At 40.6% G+C, this 23,643-nt stretch overlaps 3 protein-coding genes across 3 annotated transcripts; all 3 read right to left on the bottom strand.

Moving 5' to 3' along the window:
* Positions 1-326: 326 nt before the first annotated feature.
* cfl1l (cofilin 1 (non-muscle), like) lies at positions 327-2,927 on the bottom strand. The gene is made up of 4 exons (XM_056395329.1): positions 2,784-2,927; positions 1,369-1,655; positions 1,105-1,181; positions 327-960 (listed from the first exon to the last, which is right to left on the bottom strand). The coding sequence occupies exons 1-4, from the start codon at positions 2,883-2,885 to the stop codon at positions 824-826; spliced, it is 603 nt and encodes a 200-aa protein (XP_056251304.1). The 5' UTR covers positions 2,886-2,927; the 3' UTR covers positions 327-823.
* Positions 2,928-6,816: 3,889 nt separating this feature from the next.
* Positions 6,817-13,322, bottom strand: LOC130181717 (calpain-2 catalytic subunit-like). The gene is made up of 21 exons (XM_056396096.1): positions 12,983-13,322; positions 12,648-12,717; positions 11,963-12,081; positions 11,740-11,873; positions 11,489-11,657; positions 11,302-11,385; positions 11,001-11,086; positions 10,095-10,169; positions 9,607-9,767; positions 9,348-9,517; positions 9,223-9,234; positions 8,864-9,075; positions 8,747-8,783; positions 8,591-8,656; positions 8,446-8,503; positions 8,279-8,343; positions 7,776-7,844; positions 7,588-7,666; positions 7,346-7,462; positions 7,196-7,254; positions 6,817-7,105 (listed from the first exon to the last, which is right to left on the bottom strand). Exons 1-21 carry the CDS (start codon positions 13,295-13,297, stop codon positions 7,082-7,084), a joined length of 2,181 nt encoding a protein of 726 aa, XP_056252071.1. The 5' UTR covers positions 13,298-13,322; the 3' UTR covers positions 6,817-7,081.
* Positions 13,323-13,676: 354 nt separating this feature from the next.
* LOC130181718 (calpain-2 catalytic subunit-like) lies at positions 13,677-20,238 on the bottom strand. Its single transcript, XM_056396097.1, has 21 exons — positions 19,900-20,238; positions 19,185-19,254; positions 18,863-18,981; positions 18,399-18,532; positions 18,125-18,293; positions 17,932-18,015; positions 17,769-17,854; positions 17,603-17,677; positions 17,285-17,445; positions 17,029-17,198; positions 16,907-16,918; positions 16,520-16,731; positions 16,293-16,329; positions 15,543-15,608; positions 15,389-15,446; positions 15,233-15,297; positions 14,962-15,030; positions 14,798-14,876; positions 14,185-14,301; positions 14,010-14,068; positions 13,677-13,924 (listed from the first exon to the last, which is right to left on the bottom strand). The coding sequence occupies exons 1-21, from the start codon at positions 20,134-20,136 to the stop codon at positions 13,901-13,903; spliced, it is 2,103 nt and encodes a 700-aa protein (XP_056252072.1). The 5' UTR covers positions 20,137-20,238; the 3' UTR covers positions 13,677-13,900.
* Between the last annotated feature and the right edge of the window lie 3,405 nt (positions 20,239-23,643).

Raw genomic sequence — 23,643 nt, 5'->3', positions numbered from 1 at the left:
CTCAAGCTCAACCTTACAACCTGGGTTGAGTCCAGGATCATTTGGGTAACCAAGTAAATCTGGCCTGTAAGTCTGACACCCAAAATTTTCCTGAATGGAGGCAGAAACCTTGTAGCATACATGCACGTGCTTCGACCACCCCCCAGCTATCTGTTAATTATAACCTCCATCCATACTTGTCTCTTGAAAGGCACCAGCAGTAAATACGGGTTGTAATGTTTGAGATGTCAGTCTCATGGTGCTGATTAAAGCCAGAGTACCAGTAACATTCTGTCTTCTAAAAACTGAAAAGAGATTTGATTTAAAAAAGAAACAAAGTAAACAGCTGATTGCATTGAATTTATTTGACAATACTCAGACAGTGCACCGACTGCTGCATTTTCATTGAAACATTTGTTTTTTTTTTCTTTGCAAAAGTCTTTACAGGTTTCCATCAAAGTGTAACAGTCTAGAAAAACACATTTATCGAACTTATAGGCCCAGCTATTTTTGACCCAGTAAACTTTTCAAACAGCATGTATGTACATAAAAACAGCAAATTACTGATATGAGAAGTCTAAATGTACCAAGAGTCACATGACACAAAATAGTATCAGTGTATATGGATATGTCAAATAATGAATACAATTAAATCTGAATGAGATTGATTTCACAGCCAAACTGGTGCTGACTGGACATTAAACATTAAAGGTTTGTGTTACAGGAATCTAATCCCATCCAGAGCCCAACTCTTCTCTTTAAGCTTTTTTTTTTTTTTTTTTTTTTTGGATTGGTTCAAAGCAAAATTGGTTTGGAAACTTTGGTGTTATCATCTCAAATCCTCTTAACTTGACTTTGATTTAGAGGCAGGCTGCACAGCGTGGCCCTCAAGCGTGACTATATCTTTCCCCATTTCTGCTGCAAACGAATCCCTGTTGGACAAATCTGCAAGGTCATTTACCTGCAGCTGATGTTTGATACCTGTTGAAGACATAAGCGTTAGTTAAAAAGAGGGATCAGTATTCTACCAATTAATACAGTTAATGTGATTGTTGCATTTTAAACTGTGGTGCTTCTACTAGAATTAAGATTTGATCAAATTTAACAAAGTGGAAAAACATTTACCTGTCAAGATCTTCCTCATGGATTCTTTTGAGCTAGCGTAGTTCATTTTTTCTTTGACAGGTGCATTTTCAGGCGCCCTGGCATGAAGAAAAATCATAATCCCTTTGTCATTAAGTCTGGCACACTGGGACTGTATACTGTAACAGGATTATTCTCATATACACATAAGATTATGTATCCTCAGCATAAGATTGGCTCTCGTTGCAGATGCAGTTGGAAAAATAAATATAGTAGTTATGCTTTAGTGACAATACAAGGACTTACCACATCACAAAGACCAGTTCTTCCTTTTTAAGTGATTCCTTGGTTTCAAAGTGGCAGTCATACAGCATGTAGCGGCACTCATCCGGCTTCAGCAGACCCACAAAGAACTTGAATACATCTGTGTCCTCCATTTCCTTTTGCCGGAAAATTTTCTCCATGTCAATGAGACCGTTGCCGATTTTAAATACCACCAGTCTTATACGATCCATCTGATCAGCATCATTTTTCACTACTTTCATCTCATTGTAGAGGTCCTTCACTTGATCAGCGACTTTTACTCCAGATGCCTGTTATGAGAAAACACAAAACATTACATGTCCATATTTAGTAAAAAAGAAAAGAAAAAGAAAAAGAAAAGTCAAACATGTTTTGTCGATACAATATTTTGTTGGTGTGCTCCTTTAGAAGGTAGTAACCCCACAGGTCACGTCATTGAGCTAAAGAAAGTCAGGGTCTATCTAAATCTCATGTTCCACATACTAATGCTTTAAGACGGATCGAAAGAGAACACACACAAAGACAAAAAAAACCCCAACTATAATTGCATTTGTAACTTACATTTACTTAAATTGTTCAATTGCAATTGTAAGATCTTGTATTTGAAAAGTTTGCGTAAAGAGGAGGTGCAAATGGTTGAATTTCATTCATTTCATACAAAATTTAAAAAAAAAAGGGGAGAAAGCAAACACTACTTCCTTGTCATTTTTAATCATGAGATTTACTAAGTTCAGCACCAAGCCTAATGTGCCAGGTAAGAGTATAAATTCTCATCAGATGAGAAGAATGATGAAAGTACATCACAGTAGGAACACTGTGGGAAGATTTGGGCCTTGGCTTATACTCGAGCAGATGATGTTCATTCGTACTTTGGTTTTGAGACAGAAAGCAGAACTGAAAGATGAAGAAACAGGAAGTTCTTCAAAACTAGACTATGGAGAGAAGTTTTAAATGTTATTTAGGCAGCTCAATGTGCAGATACTCTACAAGCTTGTTTAGCAGTCGCACACCATGAGTGGAGCTTCCCTATGAATTTTCATGGCCTTGGCTCTGTCACATTCCAGTCATTGTGGAACAAGTTCGCACAAGAAAGACCGCCCCAAGGGATTCTCTCAGAACAGATTTCAAGAACGAACAAAGCTCCCTCCATTTTGGAGGCAAAACCACACCTTGAATAACCTCTTGCAAACACCAAAAGCCTCCTTTTACTCAGCAAACCTTTTTTTCTAAAAACAGCAAACATCAATCCAAGACAACATCTGAGTTTACACATTTTTTTCCCCTAAAATATCGTTAAAATGAGGATATGACATTTTAAATCACCTCAATCACCTCTAGATTACATGTTCAGTGCTGCACACACATCACAACGAAGAAGTTGTTAACTGACAGCCAAATTCTTTGAGAAAGCTACTCACCATTTTGCTTGTGATCTGTGAAGGAGCAGGCAGCAGAGAAAAAATGGCAGCAGCAGTCAAAATGCTGAGGGGGTCATAAGGAAGGAGAGCAGGTTGACTCATGTAGGAGGGGCTGTGGTAAATGAGCACACCTCCAAAAGTAGGTCCACCCCCGTCTTCCCAGGTGTGACAGTTTCAGATTCAACCTCAGCATACGCATTTAATCACATTACATTTGAAGCCTAAATCACAATAAATATAGTATGTACATCATTGTCTGGCGCAGTACAAACATTTTTCTCAACCTGCCCCTCTGCTTTAGTTTGACAGAGGAACAGATCTTCCTTTTTTTTAGGCAGAAGCCCCAGGTGAGCCTGAGCCAGTCATGGGTGGGTGCAGCACATAACACCCTTATATGGAGAACATACCTGTCCATATTTTGAACTCATCTGCTGCTGAGATGCAGTTCAATGACCTTATAAGGTAAAAGGTAGGATGACTGCACAGATGTGCCAAAAGGATTTATCCGTCTACCTGTTGAAAGAGAGCTGGTAGGTCTCCATCAGATTCCAGTAGTCAGTAGTCAGACGTACAACAACATGATTCCTTTCTATCCAGTTCGACACTGAACACAGCAAATGTTACACATATTTACCACCAAATAACTTGAAGATGTGAACTTCAAGTGTAAATTTTCAACCGTTGTTTCAGTTTCATAGATGTTTTTCTCCAGTTAGCTTCTGTGAGGAGTCAGTGCAGTTAATATGACTCGCAGACCCAGTCGCAGAGCTGTTCGTCTCTAGAGTGGAAATGTACATAGGTGACACCCATGTTGAAAAAAGACTGCACTGATTCAAAGTTTGATGTCAGTCACGTCTTCATCAGGTCAAAAGAAGAAAACAAGAAACAAAAAGTAAATGTATTCATATAGGGCCATTTGACATTGTAGTTTTCCATGTTTGTCTTTAGAATAATAAAATCTGAAACTTCTCCTTAAAGTCCAGGAGTGTAGCTGGGAATTAGGGGCCCATGTCACAGGAGGGGAACCATGCCCCCCCTGCCACTTTGTCTGGTCCCAGACCATGCCTTCTCCAATGGTGGAAAGCAACTAAGTACATTTATGCAAGTGCAATGCTTACATGCAATTTTGAGGTACTTGTATGTCGCTGAGCAGTTCCATTTTCTGCTGCTTTATACTTTTACTCCATTGTGTTTATATTATAACTTTAGTTACTCAACCTTGTGAGGCAGGTGGATTTCTCACAAGCCAGAATCCATCTTGGCGAGGTCCAAGCTGTTCACTTGTGGAAGTATCGCCGTGTTTCGGACCAATCAGCGTCCTATGAGAGAGGAAGTGCTGGCAGCTGCAGGCGTGACTCAGGTGTGCTATAGCGTCAGTTATACTTCTATATCTTCTTGTAACAGAGTATTTGTATACAGTGATATTTCTGTATTTACTTAAGCAAATGATCTGAATTACAGTCTTGCAATTTGGAAAAAAAAGATTCATAATACCTTATAGTCCTGTTTCCAGTCTGTAAGTGGAGGAGAGTTTTGCACAAGTACAACTATGCCAAATTTCATTTCATTTTCTTTTTTTTAACTATCCCTGTGTTTTGCACTTTCTTGGCTGGTAGCACCCTGGCAAACCAAGTCGAGCCCATCCTCTCTGTATTATGCCCAAATCTTTGTTCTATCTTAAAATAGCTGAATTGCAGCATGTCAGTCAGTCATCGCTTGTGAGTAAAGATTATACAATATTTATGGATCTCACACACAGACACAAAGAATTTCTTCAGCGCTTTAATGAGACCAATTGAAAAATATGTCCAATGACAAAAAGAGTCATTTCCCATGTAAACTGCTGAACTGTCTTTTTGGCAAATGAGAAAATAACATTCTTCATCTTTTTTAGATGATACACGTAGTTTAGGTCCTTTTGTTGGAGAATTTAGTGCACAATAAACCCCTCCGCTCCTCTGAAGTGACTATTTTTAAATACAGATACTCTGCTTCAGCATCACAGTGGCCTTGCTTCCCCTGCGATGATTATTAGTTTACAGAGTCAGAGGCCCGTCCCACATCCTGTTCCAAAAAGCAGGGTGCCTAAATGCCAGCACATGTCAAGGTTTACCCTCAAACAATTGCATTGCAAGCACTGGAATCCGTGAGTGGCAACGGAAAGAAGAAAAGTCATCAATATACTATGTATGTCAAACTTTTGACAGTGTGTTTAGCAGTAGTATAATAGTTATCCACAGAAAGCTCTCGTTTGGTGGCTTGAGGGTTGATTTTTAGGTTTATTGCCATAACTGTGGTGAGGCCTGGCTTCGGCAGCTGGTAGCAGCTTTTCGGAGTAGTAAAAGGGGAAATACAACCCAGAACCACACAGGACAGGAAATGGCTGCTGCATAGCTCTGTGTGAGCTGAAAACTTCATGCTGCTGCAAGCACATTGCAGTTTTGACCACAACCCAGTCAGTGACGTCAAAGCAGAAAACCAAACTCTATGAGAACTCTGACCTCTACTGGTAAATTACTGAAGTACTATGGGACTGAATTTGCCATGTTAACACTTGCCTCCGAAGACCAGGGCAGGTGTGTATAAGGAGTTAGATGTGTGTTCCAAAGGAAAAACAATGAATAGGAAAATAAGTTCATAAGTACAGGAGTAAGGACAGGATTCGTTTTTCAGGTTGACTCCTGTTTTCTCTGTTTTGGAGAGAAACATCATTAATTAAATACGTATCTTATTAACAAATGAACATTTTAAAGAACCTCCACAGATAGTTTTTGAAATGGTTCCAAAGTCCTTCTTAAATTCACTTGAGATTTTTATGAATATTTTTCCATATAGACCCGTTGCACGCATCAAAGGATATTTAGCAAACACTGATATTGACTTTTAGTGAAACATCTATAAACCTTCCTCTTGCATGGTGCAGTGTATAGAAGCATATATAATTTGGATACAATGAACATAGAACAGTCTTATTCATGTCAAAGTGTGCATGAAGCTGAATTCGGAGGCCTGCTATTGGCTGAGTCACTGCAGTTGTCATTTTAGAAAGTTGTTTTAAGCTACTTGAACTTTTTGACTTACAGGTAAGAATGTTTTTCATGACCTTGTCTCGCAACATGACACCCTGCTTTCACCGTTCACACAGAGTTGGGTTGGTCTGTAAAGACCATTGGTTCGGACTTGGTTCAAGTTTCATGTCTGATGGAGTATTGTTGGGTGTGGTCAGTTATATTTACTCAGTTGACTGTTGAAAATGTGCCACTCAGAATAATGACCCGAAACAACAAGCTTAGAGGACAGTTTGCTTTGCAACAATTGTCTACAGAAAAAAATTAGCATGAGAGATATGTTGATGTGGTAAGTAGCTTTTTCAGTACACAGGTTTTATTGTTATTCTACCAAAGGAAAGGGAAGAGATGCCACACAGAGCTACGATATATTATCGCATTTCCACAATCCTTTTTCATTTCTTTGATCACAGATGTCGTCAGTGGCAGTAAGTTTATGCGAACATTAAAAGAGTCGTTGAACATTTCGGGGGAATATAATTTTTTTGCCATCTTGCTAAGAGTTACCTAAGAATATGACATGTCTGTATGGTAAATAGGAAGCTAGCACTGGTTAGCTTAGCTTAGCATACTGACTGGGATCAGCCTGGCTCTGTCCAAATGTAAAAAAAACAAACAAACAATAATCCTTCTATCGAATATACAATACACAACACACACAGTAAACACAATTTCACCACAGATGCAGTGATCCTGACATCAGTCTTGCACTGTGGTTATTGCACAACTAGACAAATGAGCTTGCCAGGTGCTGACAGAGGAATTTTGGTACCTGTTTGGACAGAGCAGGGCTAGCTGTTTCCCACTACTTATGCTAAGAGAAGCTTATTGGTTGCTGGCTGCATGTTCAAAATACTAATATGATGGTTTCGATCCTGTCACTTAACTCTCTGCAAGGAAGTGAATATTTGCCAAAATGTAAAACTAAGTCATTTAAGCTAGACCCTGAAAGAACAGACAACATACAATCTTTATATATTTTTTTATTGAGTACTGAATAAACACATTACCATTTGTGGGAGATTATGGCTTTAATTGTATTATTAAACTTTTATGTTTCTGAACAATCAAACCATCAGTAATTATTTTCTCTCAAAATTAGTATCCATTAATTAAATTGTACACAAGGCACAAACTGACATTCACTCGCAAACGTGTAGTAAAATATTCAGATATGACGACACTTCAACCCAAGTCTTGGTTCTTCAACTGTAAACAGTCAGAGCTCCTCTACACCATCGTCAGATTCAGCCACTGTGGATGAAAACACAGGCACAAGTCACTTTGTGGTCCTATAAACCATCACTTCATATTGTTGTTTCATTATCAAAAACAGGCTCTTACCTCCATAAAACTCAGCTCTATCTTACCAGAGCCATCCTTGTCCAGGGTCTTGAAGGTGTCTGTTGTAAATGAAAGTAGGCATCAGAACTCTACATGACATCTGCAGCATCAGTCGGATTAAAATATGTGCCGACAAGAACAAATACTCACTGAAGAGTGACTCTAAGCGGATCAGGCAGCACACAAAGTTGTCAAAGTCAATAGTGAGGTTTGGTTCACTGTAGCGGGCCACGATGATCTGATGCAGAGGGTTGTTGAGGGAGAAACCTGTGAGAGAAAAGCACACCACCGGCTGTTTCATGCAAACTCCCTCTTTACTCTCTTAAGTGTTAGAGGAACAAGTGTAGAGTGTTGAGAACACAAAAATATCATTTGTGAAAAAGACTTCTCACCAGCAGCCTCAACAGCCATCCGCATCTCAGAGGCGCTCATACACCCACTTTGGTCCATGTCTCTCTCTTTGTACAGATCCTAATGGAGAGCCCAACACATTTAATATGCACTATCATCATTCTACTAATAATCTACTGTATGTTACACATGGTATGTTAATGTCAATACAAACAAACAAGGAACACACCAGGAACTTCTCAATCTTTGTCCACAGGATCTTGAATTCTACCAGTCCCAGCTTGCCGCTTCCATCTTTCTTTGAAGAGCATGTTAAGGAAAATTGCAACATGCCCCCACACAGAGTAATGTGCGGCATGCACCGGCCCTCTGTCAGACATGACAGGGCTTGTGGGTCAGTCGGTAAACTCATGCTGTGCAGTTTACAAAGATACCAAATTTGTCAGGCAGGTTTTGCATTAATTTGTGAGCTTTGGAGGTTCTGTAAGTGAATTTAGTTATACATTTTGACACAGCCAGGCTAGCTGTTTCCCCTTGTTTTCAATGTTTACGTCAAGCTAAACTAACTGGCTGCTTGCCACTGTAGCTGTATACCACATTTTGTATAAGGCATCAACTTTCTATTCTTTTCAGGCAACATGAGGGAAAACAAAAGGAGGAAAACTTGAGGTTAATAGGTTAAAGATTTTGTCAATTTCTCCTGACATGGCTTAGAATAAGAAGGAAGGATACATCCAGCAGATTGACCATGTTGCGGCAAGTCACAAGGCTAAAGCCACTGGTTTTTATGTCATCTCCTGAGAATCAGTAAAACATAGGAATACATTGGTGTGAGGGTCAAGTGCACATTAATGCACATACTGAATACTCCTGAGAGAAAAAGAAATCATTTCTCTTACTCTTCACCATCACTCTGTTGAGGAGTCTCTGCAGCTCAAACACACAAATCTCCGTGTCCTACGAAGCACATGACACAGACGTGTAAACCATTGTAACAAAGACTGGAGACCATGAGGTGATGGATCAAATCTTAAGCTTACTCACATGTCCAGCGAGCTGTCCAAACAGTCTCTTGAATCTGTCACTGATGTCATCTTCATCAATATTAATCTGGAGATGACAAGGAAATCACTTTGTCTTCCTAAAATGTTAATATTAATATTCATTTTCAAAAGAATACATCAGGGGATGTGACTTTACCTGCTCAACATGGCAGTCCACGGGATCATCAATCTCTCTGAAAGCGAGAGGTCACACTTCTATGATCATTTTTAATGCTGTGATTATTGTGATTATGACATTGCACTTATTACATACTGGAAATCAGCCTGTTTCTCAGAGAACACTCGCACGTAGAAGTCTCCATTCTTGTTGGGCTCAAAGGTGGAGGGGATGATGAGGTATTCTCCAGGGGGAAGATTGAAGCGGTTGCACACTTCCCGCAGGTTGATGAAGGTCTCGGAGCGCGCCGCTGAACAGTTGGACAGGAAGAAGTTTTTCTTCAGGTGCACCTGCCTTTTGCCAGAGTACTGGAAAATGACACATATATAAGTGTAAATATCTGCATGACAGTTTGAATTTTGAGGGCTGAAAATTGAGCAATAATGCAACAGTCCAATACTCATTTGTCATGAAAAATGAAGGCTCATCAAGTGTCTTCATCTTTGCTTACATACCTCCTCCGGCAGCTAGAAAAATAGGAAAAATCAAAAATGTGAGAATATGTGAAAACGCAGCAAATACTGTCTCTACTGACGCAAGTGTTATCACTGACTTTGTCATCTTAAAGGCAGTTTCTTACCTCATAGATGGCAAAGCCGACGGTCTGCAAGTCCTCCCCCATTTTCCTCATACGGCGCCTGTTCTTCTGCATCAAGCCCACAATGAAGGTGCAGCCTTCCTCACCATCATCAGGGTCATCATCCACCTCATCCAGCTTTATGACAAACTGAGGATTCATCCAGAATGAATCTAGGAAAGGGGAGTAAGGGTTAGTTCATGACACATATGAGCCAGCACTGGATTCAAATCTGGAGGGAAGATGGTAAAAGTGGTTGTACTAGGATAGTTTCTGCAGCCGCCAGCTGAAACACCCCTTCTCCATGTGTCTTCAAACTCAGACTCTGCCCATTTCTTGTACTCGTCGCCTGTGAGAGCATCAGGGGTGAGGTTGCAGATCTCAAGGCGAGAGTATTGGCGCAGGAAGTCAGAAAATGACATCCTGTGGGAAAAACAGAATGAGGAAAATGGAAAAGTCACATCTTTTCTTGCTAGAAATCCAGGGATTTATTTGCTTGCTGGACATTGTGACCTTTGACCTTAACACTGCTTACTCTAATGTAATACAGGAACTTAGAAAAAGGTTCATGTCACTCAATAGTGATGGGTTTGCCCTTTAAAACATAATTTTAAAAATGGATACACTGAGAGTATTTCCCATTTACTGCTGCGTTGTTATTACAGGGGTATTTAGTAGATTAAACCATATTGTAAACCTCTGTTTGGTGTGTGGAGCTTGGTGAAGAAAAATGGTTTCAGTGAGATTTACCAGAACTCCCCGTCCTCAGAGCGGTTCGTCAGCCTCTGCCGATCATCAGAGCTCACATATCTCCATTCAGAAGAACTAGAAAAAAAAGAAAGATATTAAGGAGGTTTCCTACTGAGCGGTGTTGGAAACTTTGTGATTGTATGTGCAGGCTTTACTGAAAACTGAGATAACACTGTAAATCATCTGTGGAGTTGAGTTTGTTAGCCCTCGGGGCACCGAGCAGTGGCCTGCCTTGCCTGTTCACAAGCTTCACCTCTGCCCGTGGAGCTAAACACAGTCGGGAGTTATTTACCAACAGGCGGAAAGGCAGGCAGGCAGAGGCGGCCAAGAGCTTCAGTGAATGCCACCTCGAGCACAGAAGTAAGCTTTACAACCGGAGTCTGTGCAACAGGCTTATTTTACAACAGGATTTACCAGCCATTCCACTGGGTGTGTATGTATGTCTCTGTGTGTTGCATTCATGATGAAATAAACAAAGACTTAATAACCTTGAAACCCTAAAACAAATAGGTGTTTCAATTAGGCTGGGTCCTCTAACATGTATGAACAACGCAAGAGGTGTGAGATGAGAAAGACCATTTATAAGAAGCACCAATTTTCATGGCAATGAATTCAAATGTTGTAGAGATATTTCACTCAAAACCACAAATGAGGAGGGAGTCAGGGCATCACCAATGTCATTAGGATTAGGATAAGGATTCATCCTCTGGGCACCACGGATATCTGTGCCATATTTCAGCCTGGACCAACCCACACTGGCCTCCCTCGAGCCACGTGATGCTAACGGGGCTATAACCTCTCTGGAGTGGTTCCTAATAACTAATAGCTAATAACTTAGAGCTAATATGCGCATGTCTATTGTTTATGTCCTGCCATTAAAACTCCCAAAAAGTGCACAACACTCACTTGTCGCTCCAGGCTCCATTCCACTCCACCTGACCCCATGGGTTTCTGATCCTGATCAGCTTCTCCCTGCCTCCTCTGTACTCCACCTGCCGCAGAATGAGGGGTCAGAATAAAAGATAGAAAAGGGAAACTCTAAAAACAATATAAATATAATAAAAAGGGGTAGAACCATAGCACAGCTAAATGAAATTGTAGCATCTATCACAATATGCAGCATATTTATTTGCCACTGTGGCCACTGCGGCTTCACATGCACCTGGATGACCTGTGTGGTAAACAGTGGACAATCACATTAGCTCACCTGCTCCGCTCCTGTCACTGAATAGGCGTGGCCCTTCACCAGCTTGCGATATGTGACAGCCTCGGAGTCGGACGCACTGGTGATCTGGGACGGAGAGGATAAACTTGTGAGCTTGAAAACTACCAGATTCCAAAAAGAAAATCCCCAACCATGCTACATGAGAGTGAAACAAGAAGCCCAAACAAACATCAATGGAGCATCCCAGAAGGGAGCCTCTGTCCAAGGCCTTCTTAATGATTTTGAATAGATGGGGATCTGCCCTGCTCAGGTCATGCCTCTCAGCTATGCCTCCGGTGAAGTCCTCGAAACCTTCAGTGGTGCTGCCTCCAGAGAGAGCCTCATAGCATCCATTCAGCCTGAAGGGAAAAGGATTCATGAAAGATTAGAACACAAAGAGAAACCGACAGAAAGGTATCCAGATTTTCTGTAGCTCCATACTTGGCGTAGGCTTTCTCCAGCAGTGCACTCCAAAACTCTGAGCCCTCCTCTGAGTGAACAAACAGCAGCTTTCCATCTCTGGTGGGCAAACGGTCATCGACCACCACATCCACCCACTCACCAAACTGCCAGAACTGAGACGACACAACAAGTAAAATCAAAATTGTTCGTGCCACTTCACCTCTAGAACAAGGCAGCTGTGGAGCGTTTCACTGTGCTCTACCTCAAAATGAAAGATGCCGGCATAGTTCTCCTCGAAGCTTTGGTCATGGGGGACAACCCGAGACAGAACCTGTTTGTTGAGAGTCAATGAGGCGATAGCTGCCAGGAGCCAGCAGTCACCTGAGCACAAGCAAACAGTGTTAGAATAAAGGGGACTAAAATCTCATGTCACGCACACACACACACACACACACAGGAGATTCAATGCTCTAACATTTTATAATAATTTTAGTCATTGTGACTCATCTCCAAGATATTCAGTTTGCACAAGTATGCACACACACCTCAGCTGTGCAGAGTTACGACTCTCTCACATTGCTCAGCAGCTGCAAACACAACTCATTCTCACCCACACAGGCAGACTGGGTGTAGATGGAGAGGAGTTACTGAAGGAGATGTTATAAGGCGCTTTGTGAAAGCTCTTGTCAGTGCATGGGAATTTACTAAAAGGTTTATATGTCATTTCAATGTAAAATTAGAAAAAAGGATAAGTGAGGTGACAGTGAAAGACAGAGGGAAGTCAACATGAAGAGCTGTTACTGTGCTCATATCTTCTAACTATGATGTCTGAGATACACATGCAAAATGATTTGAATATTTTTGGAATGCCTGAGGATGGAAATATATGGAAATAGATACTGTAAATATCTGATTGTGTCATGAACATGCAATTGTGTGTGTCTCACCCAGTGCTCCTTGACAAATATCAGTCCTGGTCGCATTTTCAAATATGAATTTTGGATTGGAACATAACTCCTGAAGAAAATGAGGAGAAAAAAAAACCCTTTGAAACACTTTATTTGGTTTACAATTTGTCACCTCACTATGTTTTGCTGGATATCATAACAGTAGATTTTTTTTACTCATATAGCTAAGGTATGAAATGTAGCATCTTTTGGGTGCTGACACGTTGCAGGAAAACCGTGCATTGAATCACACCCATATTTAGGCTTTGACTAAACGAGACTGCAGTTATAATCTTTAAAAGATGCAGATGCTTCCATCTACCTACTGTACCCACCACGGGTCTCCTCCAGGTGATGCCCCGAACTTTGGCCGAATTTGGTCCCAGTTCATTGAAGCCTAAAGATGAGGGCAGAGCCTCAAAGCAGTCATCCTCAAACAGCTGTCCAGACTCCAGACAGCTTCTCCTCAGCGACTCATAGTCCTGGTTCAGGTATTTCACCGCGTGAGAGTTGGTTCCAATTCCATGTGCTCGCTCTCGGTTGTGCTGAAGCTTGGCTGCAATGCCTGACATTTTGGAGACTTGTACGACGTCCACTCTGTCTGCGACTGTGACTGGTATGTCTGTGTAGTTAGACAGGCTGTGTTTCATATATGCAGATCAACAGTCTCCACACCCTTGCCAGACCAGACAGTGTGCACTGGCTCACCTGTTTCATCCAGCCCTTTGTACATCTGGCTTTGATCGACCGCCTGTGATCGGCCAGGATGCAGCTCATATTCTTGTCCACAAGAAATTTGATCAGGCGGGTTAAATGTCTACAATATTTCTGCCTCATTTGGCCCCACTAAGCACCAGAGTTACTGTTACTGCATGAATAATTTCTTACCAACATTTAGAAAACAGTGAAGGGACAGTGAAGCACGACTTAATAGGAATATTTCAGATTTCAGATTATTCTTTATTTTAACCATTTAATTTGTGTGAACTGTGCAAGATTTTATAAATAAGAATAATAATCCAGAGTTCATAGTTTCTTAGTTTCTTTATTTTTCTTGACATTTTAACTTGACATAAGTTTCCCCATGTACATGTTTAGCAAATGTCATTTTAAGCATTTGGAAGATGCAGAGTATATGTGAAATGACTCGCTCATTGGGTTTACCTAATCTCTAAAATGAAATGTGAGTTGTAATGGATTGATAGCTGAACTTTGTCTTCCTGCTGAGGTCCTTGCTTGTGTTGTCTGCAGAGCTAGTAGATTGCCAGGCACAGCCACTGTAAAAATAAACACAATCACACAGTAAGATGTCTAAACAAGGAGTGCCAACAAACAGGCAGCTTTTGTTATCCTCTCACACACCTGTTGCATGTCCAGCTCAATCTTCCTCGAGTCAGCTTTTTCCAGAGCTTTAAACATTTCTGGTTGAGGGAGAGAAAGAAAATGTTGGTAATGTAAACACACCACAGCTCTTTGATACAGATTAATATGAGACACAATGTGTTGAAGTGGTGTTGGTGTATTTGCTGACACTTACTGAAGAGCATTTCCAGTTTAATGAGGCAGCCCACAAAGCTGTCAAAGTCTATGGCATACTGAGCATCAGCGTAGCGACCGACAATGGCCTGCAACACAACAGTGTTGACATGGAAACCTGTGGAAGAAAAAACAGCATCATCTCCTGCTTGTTTGTTTGTTTGTGCCAGTTTCATAGGTTTGGGTTATTTCTGATCCTGGGGAAGTTTTAGTTTGTAAAAAGGGTGTAAGATACTAGCTGTGTGATAATGGAAGAGCTTTGTTGCAAAGCCTCGCCCATGCTTGCTTTGTGTAGATGAATGGCATCTATGTGTAGGGAGGGAGTCCCCTAACTGGCTTATCCAGTCTGCTAGTAACAGGCCCCACATGTCCAATATGAGTCTGGTGAACAGTATTGCCAACTGTAGAGTCTGACTGCAATATTTCTACATAGCTACTTTTCTAACTAAATATTATCCCTGAATCTCAAGCCATATAACCGTTATCAAACTTTGCCAAAGGTGAAATGCAGCAGAGGATGATAGTTTGTCTTTTAAACAATCTAAATGACAAAATGGGAAAAAAATTGGTCAGATTTTATTGTATGAGATTACTCCTGTGATGATGTTTGTTACCTGCTTCGTTGGCAGCGCCTCTCATCTCGTGGGAGCTCATGGTGCCAGAGTTGTCTGTGTCGTGATTCTTGAAGATCTCCTACATCATCGAGGCAGCCATGAGTTGTGTGAACAGATCCAACGTGACTATAATTCATTTCAAACCATATTAAATCACAATTTACCAGATATTTCTGGATTTTGCTCCAAAGCAGGTGGAACTCCATCAGTCCCAACATGTTGCTTTCATCTTTCTGGGGAATGTTCAGGTTTATAAAAAGCTTACCATGTAAAGTCTTTGATTAGTCGTGTATTAGTCATTCATTAGTCCTCAAGGCTATAGTGCACCCAGACCAAGACGATGTCACAGTGGGAGGACATTTTCAGATTAGAGGCGATATTTCTCACCATAACAAAATCAGTATATCTTTCATTTTTCATATTTAAAGAGGATACATCCAGCAAGCTGACAATCAGCCGACCTGTCTCAAGGCTGAATCCATCTGTCTTGATATCAGACCCTGCAAGAAAGAGACAAAACATAACCAGCACCAAGACTTAAGTCAATGACGTGTCTAAATGAATCAAACTTTTCTTTCCTGAAGTACTCACGGTGAGAGACGACGTTGTTCAAAATTTTAACCAGCTCAAAGACAGAGACTTCCATGTCCTGTTTGATATTAGAATGTGAATTTTAATTTGTAATCCAGGTTTGGAGCTGTGTATGCATTTCATTTAGTGTCTGTTCTCATGTCCTTTTACCTACATTGCCAGCAATCTGCTTGAAGAGATGCTTGAAATGAGGATCCACATCACTCTCAGGTATCTCCTCCTGTGAGAGAAAGACACACGACAAGTCTGTGTCATTATTGTCAAATAAAATCACTTGTTCTTCAATTTTCAGGCCTTTTGAAATATTTTGTACATTAAATATAACATATAGTATATAAAGCATTTTCACATCAAAGGTCCCGTATTTTACACTTTCATTTGAAGTGTTGATCCATAAGAAGATATATTTGTTGTTTTAAGAGCCAAAAACCATCTCAATGTAGTTTTACATCTCCTCTCTCAGGCTTCTCTCTGGAGCTCTAGTAACAACAGGTCGGTGAGCCAATCAGAAGAGAGGAGGCTCTGAGTCTCTCTTCTGATTGGCTGGCTGTTTTCTAAGTGATCCAATAAAAAAATATAGCAGATTTCAATTAAAACATTCAGAGAAACCAAATCCTGCCAAGTTGGATGGTGGGTCCAGGTGGGCGGGTGGGCCATGTCTGATGGTGGTGACTGTTTTGTTGTCACATCACAAACAGCTGATATCACATCACTGACAGCTCGTCACTTTCTGAATACAGGCTGTGTGCATTTCTCTGTGGACTGAGTGCTTTGATACTTTCACAGTATAAATATAGAACCTAGACCTGCTTTATAATCAAACAACACATGGAAATCTCAATTTATAAAATGTGGGACCTTTAATGCAAGCAAGAGCAGTTTATCGTTCTGTTGATTTTCTTACCTCTTCTAATTTAGCATCAATGTCCTCCTCCAGTGGACTAAAAAAAAAATAGAAATGCACAGCTTGAGTTCTCTCTGTTGATGTGCACGGAAATAACGAGTAGTTGTGACTGTCAATTTGAGACTATACTGAGCTTTGTCCACTAGATGGCTGTATGAGCTAAAGCTCTGATGTCTACATTACCCTGCAAACATCAGTCAGTCTGCTTAGTACTGGAACACAGATACCTGGTTGCAGCCTGTTTCTCTGAGAACACCCTGAGAATGAAGCTGGCGTTCTTGTGAGGGTGGAAGGTTGAGGGAATGATGGCGTATTCCCCTGGAGGAAGTTTGAAGCGGTCACACACTTCACGTGTGTTGATGAAGTTGCTGCTCCTGGCCACAGGTCTCTGTCGCAGCAGGACATCAGGTCCGAGATGAACATTGCTGCGGCCTTTGTACTGAAGATTAGCAGGAGGAGACTTTTATTACAGGAATGTCAGACAGCAGCCCAGAAATTTACAGTACAATCAAGTGATCCTCTTAATGACATCTTGTAATGTCTATTTTGCATTTAAAATGTAATTTTTTAGAAAGGGATCATTACTGGAGCAGTGTACCAGTACAAATACAGACCTCATCTGGGACCTGTAAAAAGGAAACAGACAGTTTTTTAGAACATCAGTCAGTTATTCAAAAAAGTCAAGATACAGACTAGGTACTGATTTCATATGAAATATCAAATTATTCTGAGACACCTTATAAATGGCAAAGCCAATGCTCTCAAGCTCACGGTCGAGCCTCTTCTGCTGTCGTCCATTCTTCTGCATCAGCCCCACCAGAAATGTGCATCCATCCTCCCCATCCAGAGGATCATCATCCACATCCTCCAGACGCACCACAAACTGTGGGTTGGATGAGAATGTGGCTGGAACACATTATAAAAACGTGTCAACATTTAAATGAAGTAAAAGAACTTGCTCAGACATACAGTACGTATGGTTTCTCTCTTACCGGTATGATTGCGGCAGCCACCGGCAGTGGAGCCGATCCTCCACATCCCTTCAAACTGGTAATGATTCCAGTGGCCCACATTATCGCTCTTGAGTGAGTCTGGGGTCAAGTTGCAGATCTCCAGCCTGGAGAACTGCCTGATGAAGTCTGAGTAGGACATCCTGAGAAGAGAAACACAGTTCTCCTCAAAGAAAGTAATGTTATTGCTCACACATGAACTTCTAGTTGCTGTAGTGATTTAAGAGATTGTGATTAATCCATATTCTAGTATCAACAAAAAATATGATGTAACTGAACAGTTAAGGACAGTAGATTTACCAGAACTCTCCATCTTCAGCCACATGGTTCAGGTTTACTTTCTCATCTTCACTGATGTGTGTCCATTCACTGGATCTAATTTAGATAAACAATCATGATTTTAGGAAAATCTTGAAATGAACCACTGGTAGCCGATGGTTAATGGATATAGAATACAGTTACTTACCCGTCACTCCAAGGCCCCTTCCACTCCACCTGACCCCACGGGTTCCTGATGCGGACCAGCTGAACCAGCCGGCCTTGGTAATGAACCTGAAGGAGAAAGCAAGAGTTGGCAAGGTAACTCGCATTGCAGAAAAAAAAATAAGACAATAAAAGTTAAATTGTACCTCTTCTGCACCAGTGACTGAGTACGCATGTCCTTTCACAAGTTTGAGAGCAGTAACTGCCTCTGTCTCATAGGAACTGGTTATCTGAAAGCACCAACAACAAATATTTCAGTCTAATGCCATCAGTCCTAAACAATGGCTGCTGTGCTTGTTCACAGATTGGTATGCAAATCAGTAGGAAAAGCCGACTTACATCAATGGAGCAGCCCAGCAGTGAGCCCAGGCGCAGGGCTCTCCGTATGATTTGGAAGAGGTTTGCTGGAGCCTTGTCTAAAATGTAGATCTCTGCAATTCCTCCTGTGAAATCCTCAAAACCCTCAATAGTGTTTCCACCTGCCAGAGCTTCATAGCAGCCATTCACCCTGCCAGACACAGAGGGACGTGAAAAGATTCACCGGCTGTATTTATACATTCACACTGCATCAACGTTTTGATGAAACAAAGGATAGAATAAGAATAATCCATACTTAGCGTAGGCTTTCTCCAGCAGTGCAGTCCAAAACTCAGAGCCCTCGGCTGAATGAACAAACAGCAGCTTTCCATCCCTGGTGGGCAAACGGTCGTCGATCACCACATCCACCCACTCACCATACAGCCAGAACTGAGAGGAAAATATTCCCATCTGTTACCTTGGCATCAAATACTTCATAAACTGCCAATTTAATTCAACTGTCCTGTTTTACAACTCATGAGCAGCTATGTGATCCCTGGATTATCTGTCCTGTTCTCTGCATATAATGCCACAGGCGACATGGGGTAACTGCTTTAAAATTGGAGTCAAATGCATGCAAATGATCTACACTGTTTGACTGATTATAATCTACTGTAACGAAGATTTTTTCATGAAACAGTTTGTTGTATTTGGCACAGTTTGCTGGATTTTGGATACGAAACTCTACATGAGCTCAACTCAACAGCGTCCTTGTCTGACCTGGAAGTGAAAGATCCCGGCATAATCTTCGGTGAAACTTTGTCCTGGATGCACAACACGAGCCAGGATCCTGTGGTCGAGAGTCAGAGAGGCTATTGCAGCCAGAAGCCAGCAGTCACCTGCACAGTAAGAGCAGATACAGGCTCTTAGATTGGGCAGCAGCATGTGGTGCTCACCGCAGTGCAACAGTGCTGTAAACAGCATGTGCCAACAAAGCTCTTCCTTTTGCAATCTTCATGGCGAATGGGTGGAGGGTTTATTCCACAGATGTTTGCGGTCTCCTTCTAAAAAGCATCCACCCACCCTCTGTCCGCCCACTCACCTAGAGCTCCCTGGCAAATGTCCGTCCTTGTGGCTCCATCATCGATGAACTTCGGGTTGGAACAGAGCTCCTATAAAGAAGCACAAACAAGTTGAACATTTGATGGTAGTTTTGAGAGATATATTAATGGGAAGTATGAATAGATGCCTGGATGAAACACTGTAGATGCTGAATCCTATAAATGACTATTTTTGACTTAGAATCAGAAAAAAACAGGATCATTGCAAATGGATTTTCAAGTATCACACTACTGAGATAGAAGAATAGGAAGGACCATTTTATGATTTTTTTTATTTTGATGATATGTCTTTAAAATAAAAAAAATACACCCCTGAAGAGATTTTACACACACTTGAGTATCACTACGATCTGAACAAGAAATTAAGAGCCTAAAAATTCTTTTCCTTTTGTTCTGGATCCGTGAGCACTTATCTCCATCTAAATCAGCTTTGTTTAATCCTCACACAGAGCATGTAAGTAATCTTACACCACTGTGTACCACTCATAGCTTCTTTGATCACTTTGATTGAATCTACTCCAAGTGCTCTCATCCAGATGCAGTTAGAAATTAATTAGTCACAGCTCCTCTTTTTAAATTCCTTGTCTTCACCTCCTCTCCCACAATTCTTGCTTTGACAAGATGATAATACTACAGTAAAAACTATGTTACTTTTTTGTTTTCATTGCTTTGTGTCTCTTTTCAGTGGCTTCCTACCGTTGGCCTCTTCCAGACCACACCCCTGGTCTTGGATGAGTATGGTCCCAGCTCGTTGTAGCCCAGGGATTTGCTCTCAGCCGGAAAGCAGTTGTCCTTAAACAGTTGTCCACTCTCCAGACACTGCTGGCGCAAAGTTTTATAATCTTGATGGGAGAACTTCACTGCCTGCTGGTTGGTGCCAACGCCATGTTCCTTCTCCTTTTGACGGGCCAGTCGTGCTGCCGTGGAAGTCATCCTCAGCTCTCAGTTGTGCAGGATGTCGACTCCCTCTTTGTGAGCTGTGTTGAGTTGATTTGTGAGCTGATCCTCCACCAGCTGAACACAATCCAGACCTGTCTTTGTCTCGGCCTCATTTATAGCCGCTACAGGTGATGGGAAGACAGGGCGGGATCACAAACAGGGAGGGGCCTCCAATGGACAGGTGAGATGAACAGAGCAGACACCAGGAACCCTAAGCAAATCTGCAACGAGATGGTTGTGGCCACAGCTGAAATACAAACACGGACACACCTAAATGCAAATTGAAGGACCATTTTCATTGCCTCACTTGTTATGTTGGGTGTGTATATTTGTGCTGGGAAGTGTATTGTATTTATTGTCTTCCACTTTAAAAGCAAAGGGAACAAACAACTTGTTGGATTTATATTCGCATGAAACTTAGGTGTTGGGCCTTCTGTAACAATTTATAACAAAAACAGTAGAGGTGTTTTTTCTCCAAGGTCCTGTAAAGGATTACATTCAGTACACACAGCTGAGAGTTGAGCAAGGGAAGCTTAAATGCATGTAATGAAGCAATTGTTAAATTGAGCAAGACTAAGAGTGGGATATTAATGACATTGCAGCACTAAGCCTGGAGGATGTCTGCACAGAGTCAGCTCTGGAGCACACACATTATGCTCCAAAGTGTGATCTTGTATCCTTATTCTGTTCTTACATCCTCTATGCAAAGTAAAGCAAAGCTAATCCTTGGTCAAACAATTCTCAGAGTCAGTCTCATCAGCTGGTTCAATCAGAAGCAACACCGAGGAGCAGCACTGAAACAACAATGTTTGTTTTAAATGAAGAGTAATGAAGTTTCAGAAGTACCACAGACTCACACTCACAATAAATGAGGATATGCATAAAAGGTAGTGAATGGTAGTGAATCCACCCCTGTTTAAATGACCTATAGCTACATATAGAGGAGTCACTAAACTGCAGACCAGTGCTGGTGGTGCAGGGTGAGTGTCTGATCTTGTAGGCAGTTCATGTGTTGACATTAAAGAAACAGATCCTGTGGTGACAGTTGTCAGAACTTTTCTTGTTTGAAGAGCTGATTTCCTCTGAAGTATATTCTTCAGTGCCGAGCTGGTAGAAGGGTGGGTCATAAACCACTCAATGCTGTGTGTACACAGTATTGTTTGGGAACATTACACGACAAATGAGTGTCAATATTAACCATACCCCTCTGCTTTTCGGGCTTAGTTGTAATACTTGTGGAGAGTTTTATAGTAAGTATACTTCCGTACGCTGTGATCACTGATCTCTGTGTGTGGTGCTAAGTTGAAGTGGTAGTAAAATCAATTTACTGATTTGATTAAGCATAAAAGAAACCCTTTTGTTGTTTATTTCCTTGGTTATTGTTCAGCAATGATAACTACTCAGACAAGGACGGATAAAAGCATACAGTTGTAATGTCATTTAAACCATCCCAAGTGCAATCATGGTTAATGACTCTCCTTATTCTAGTAACTGATTCACTATGGCTATAATGAAATGCCAGTATTGATAGAATACATTATTACTGGACTTACATGGCATTACAAATGATTCATTATTCATTTACTGTTGCTTTTACTAAACAGCTAATAGACAGCATCCATTACTATTAAGTAAAAGCTAATGCAATATTGAATGCAACATTAATTTAACTTATATATTTGGTTCCTACTCTGAGCAGTTTTGGTTAAATTGACTGATACTGGACAAAGGAGAACATGTACGTTTTCGGTAAGGAGGTCCACCGAGGGCCCTGCTCTGCAAACTTTTAAGAATTTCTCTATAACATTGAAAATTCATGAGTAAACAAGCAACATAAAAATATTTGTTTATTAAGAGATTAACATAAAAAAAACTCTCAAATCTGCTTTATTAGGACTGTGTGGGTGTGGTTTGATGATAGTGACTTAACAATCCACCAACTGTTTGTTCTGATTCAAATTTTGCTAAATGCTAAATCCTGATTGATGCAGAGAAGTATGTGATTTATATGTTTTATTTCCATCTGATCTACTCCCACTTCACAATGGCCAGAAGAGCACAAAGAAAAAACAAGAAATACAGCCTTTGAACTGTGTTATCAAATTCATTATTTGGTCAATGGCAGGTTAAAATCTACGACCTAAAGACATCAGCATACACCTGGTAATGCCCAGCCAGGCCTATATGTTAAGGACATGTCACTTTAGTCCTGCAAAAGTGTTGGTCTTATTGTTTGTGTTAGAGGACGCTAGGCAGTAACATCAGAATTAGGATTTGGAGAAACTTAAGCTAACATTCACTTTTTCAGGTTGTGGGCCACATTATTTATTTAGTCATGTCAATCAGCTCCAAACTTGCTGAGATAAAGAGCCAGAAGAGTAGGATTGTCACTTTCCGGCTGATTCAATCAGTGTTTACATTCAATTTCAAGTTACATGCATAAATTTCATTTTCTGTCGCTGATAATATGCATACATTTCTTGATATAGCCTGTGGAGCAACATAAACCCTTGGCTACATTATGACCTAATATGGGACAATAGCATCTGTAAACTAGATTGGTTTCAGTCTGATCGATGTGGTGACTGGTGACCTTCAACCTTTTACTGCACATTATCTCTCAGGTGACTCACAACTGTTTCAGGTTGCGGGATTTATCAATATGATTGACATAGATGAGAGGTGGAGTTCACTCAGGTAACAGTTACATATGTGCAATGATTAACTTTTATAGTGATAATATCTTATATTCACCTGTCAACACTGTAGTTGCCACTTCAATTGACTAAAATTCCATTCTACATTATATTAGAAAAATATACATGATAAAATAACACATGAATAGGATAGCAATTAAATTGACTTTTTCTAATAGAATTTTTCTGTTTTTGACCAAAGCGTATTTGATAAATCATATACATACATACACTGTTTGTATATGATCTACTGTACATCCAGCATACAGTCTATGTATTGCATACATACAGTAAAGCATGGTATAACATAAAAGATGTTGTTACAATAACATGTTGCAAACAATATTAGTTTGTTAATGTATCTACTGCCAATCCCACATAGTTTTTAAGCTTTATGATTAACATTGCTTATTCTTGTATTATTGTTTCTTTGTTGAGTTGAATTGAATAGAATGATATTTCTATGACTATATGCTACATTATTAAAAAATATTTTGTTTTTATTTGTAATTTTAACCATACATTGTCTCATAGTATATTCTTTATTTTTTGTTTTCTGAGCTGTATAAGTATATTTAGGTCTAAATACAATGTAGCCTACGGTATTATCTTGAATTTAATTTTATACCCTCATCATCAGCACCTCTAGCGGAAGTGTGTGGTGCTGTGAGTGAGCAGTGGCCCCTCCTCCAGTAGCGGGTACTGTTTACTGCAGTATGTGTGTGTGGTGAGTGTGTATATGCGTTTGTGTGTGTGTGTGTGTGTGTGTGTGTGTGTGTGTGTGTGTGTGTGTGTGTGTGTGTGT

The sequence above is a fragment of the Seriola aureovittata genome, chromosome 14 (genome assembly GCF_021018895.1).
Source record: "Seriola aureovittata isolate HTS-2021-v1 ecotype China chromosome 14, ASM2101889v1, whole genome shotgun sequence".
In the NCBI taxonomy this organism is placed as follows: Eukaryota; Metazoa; Chordata; class Actinopteri; order Carangiformes; family Carangidae; genus Seriola; species Seriola aureovittata.
This window is presented reverse-complemented; position numbering and strand designations above follow the sequence as displayed.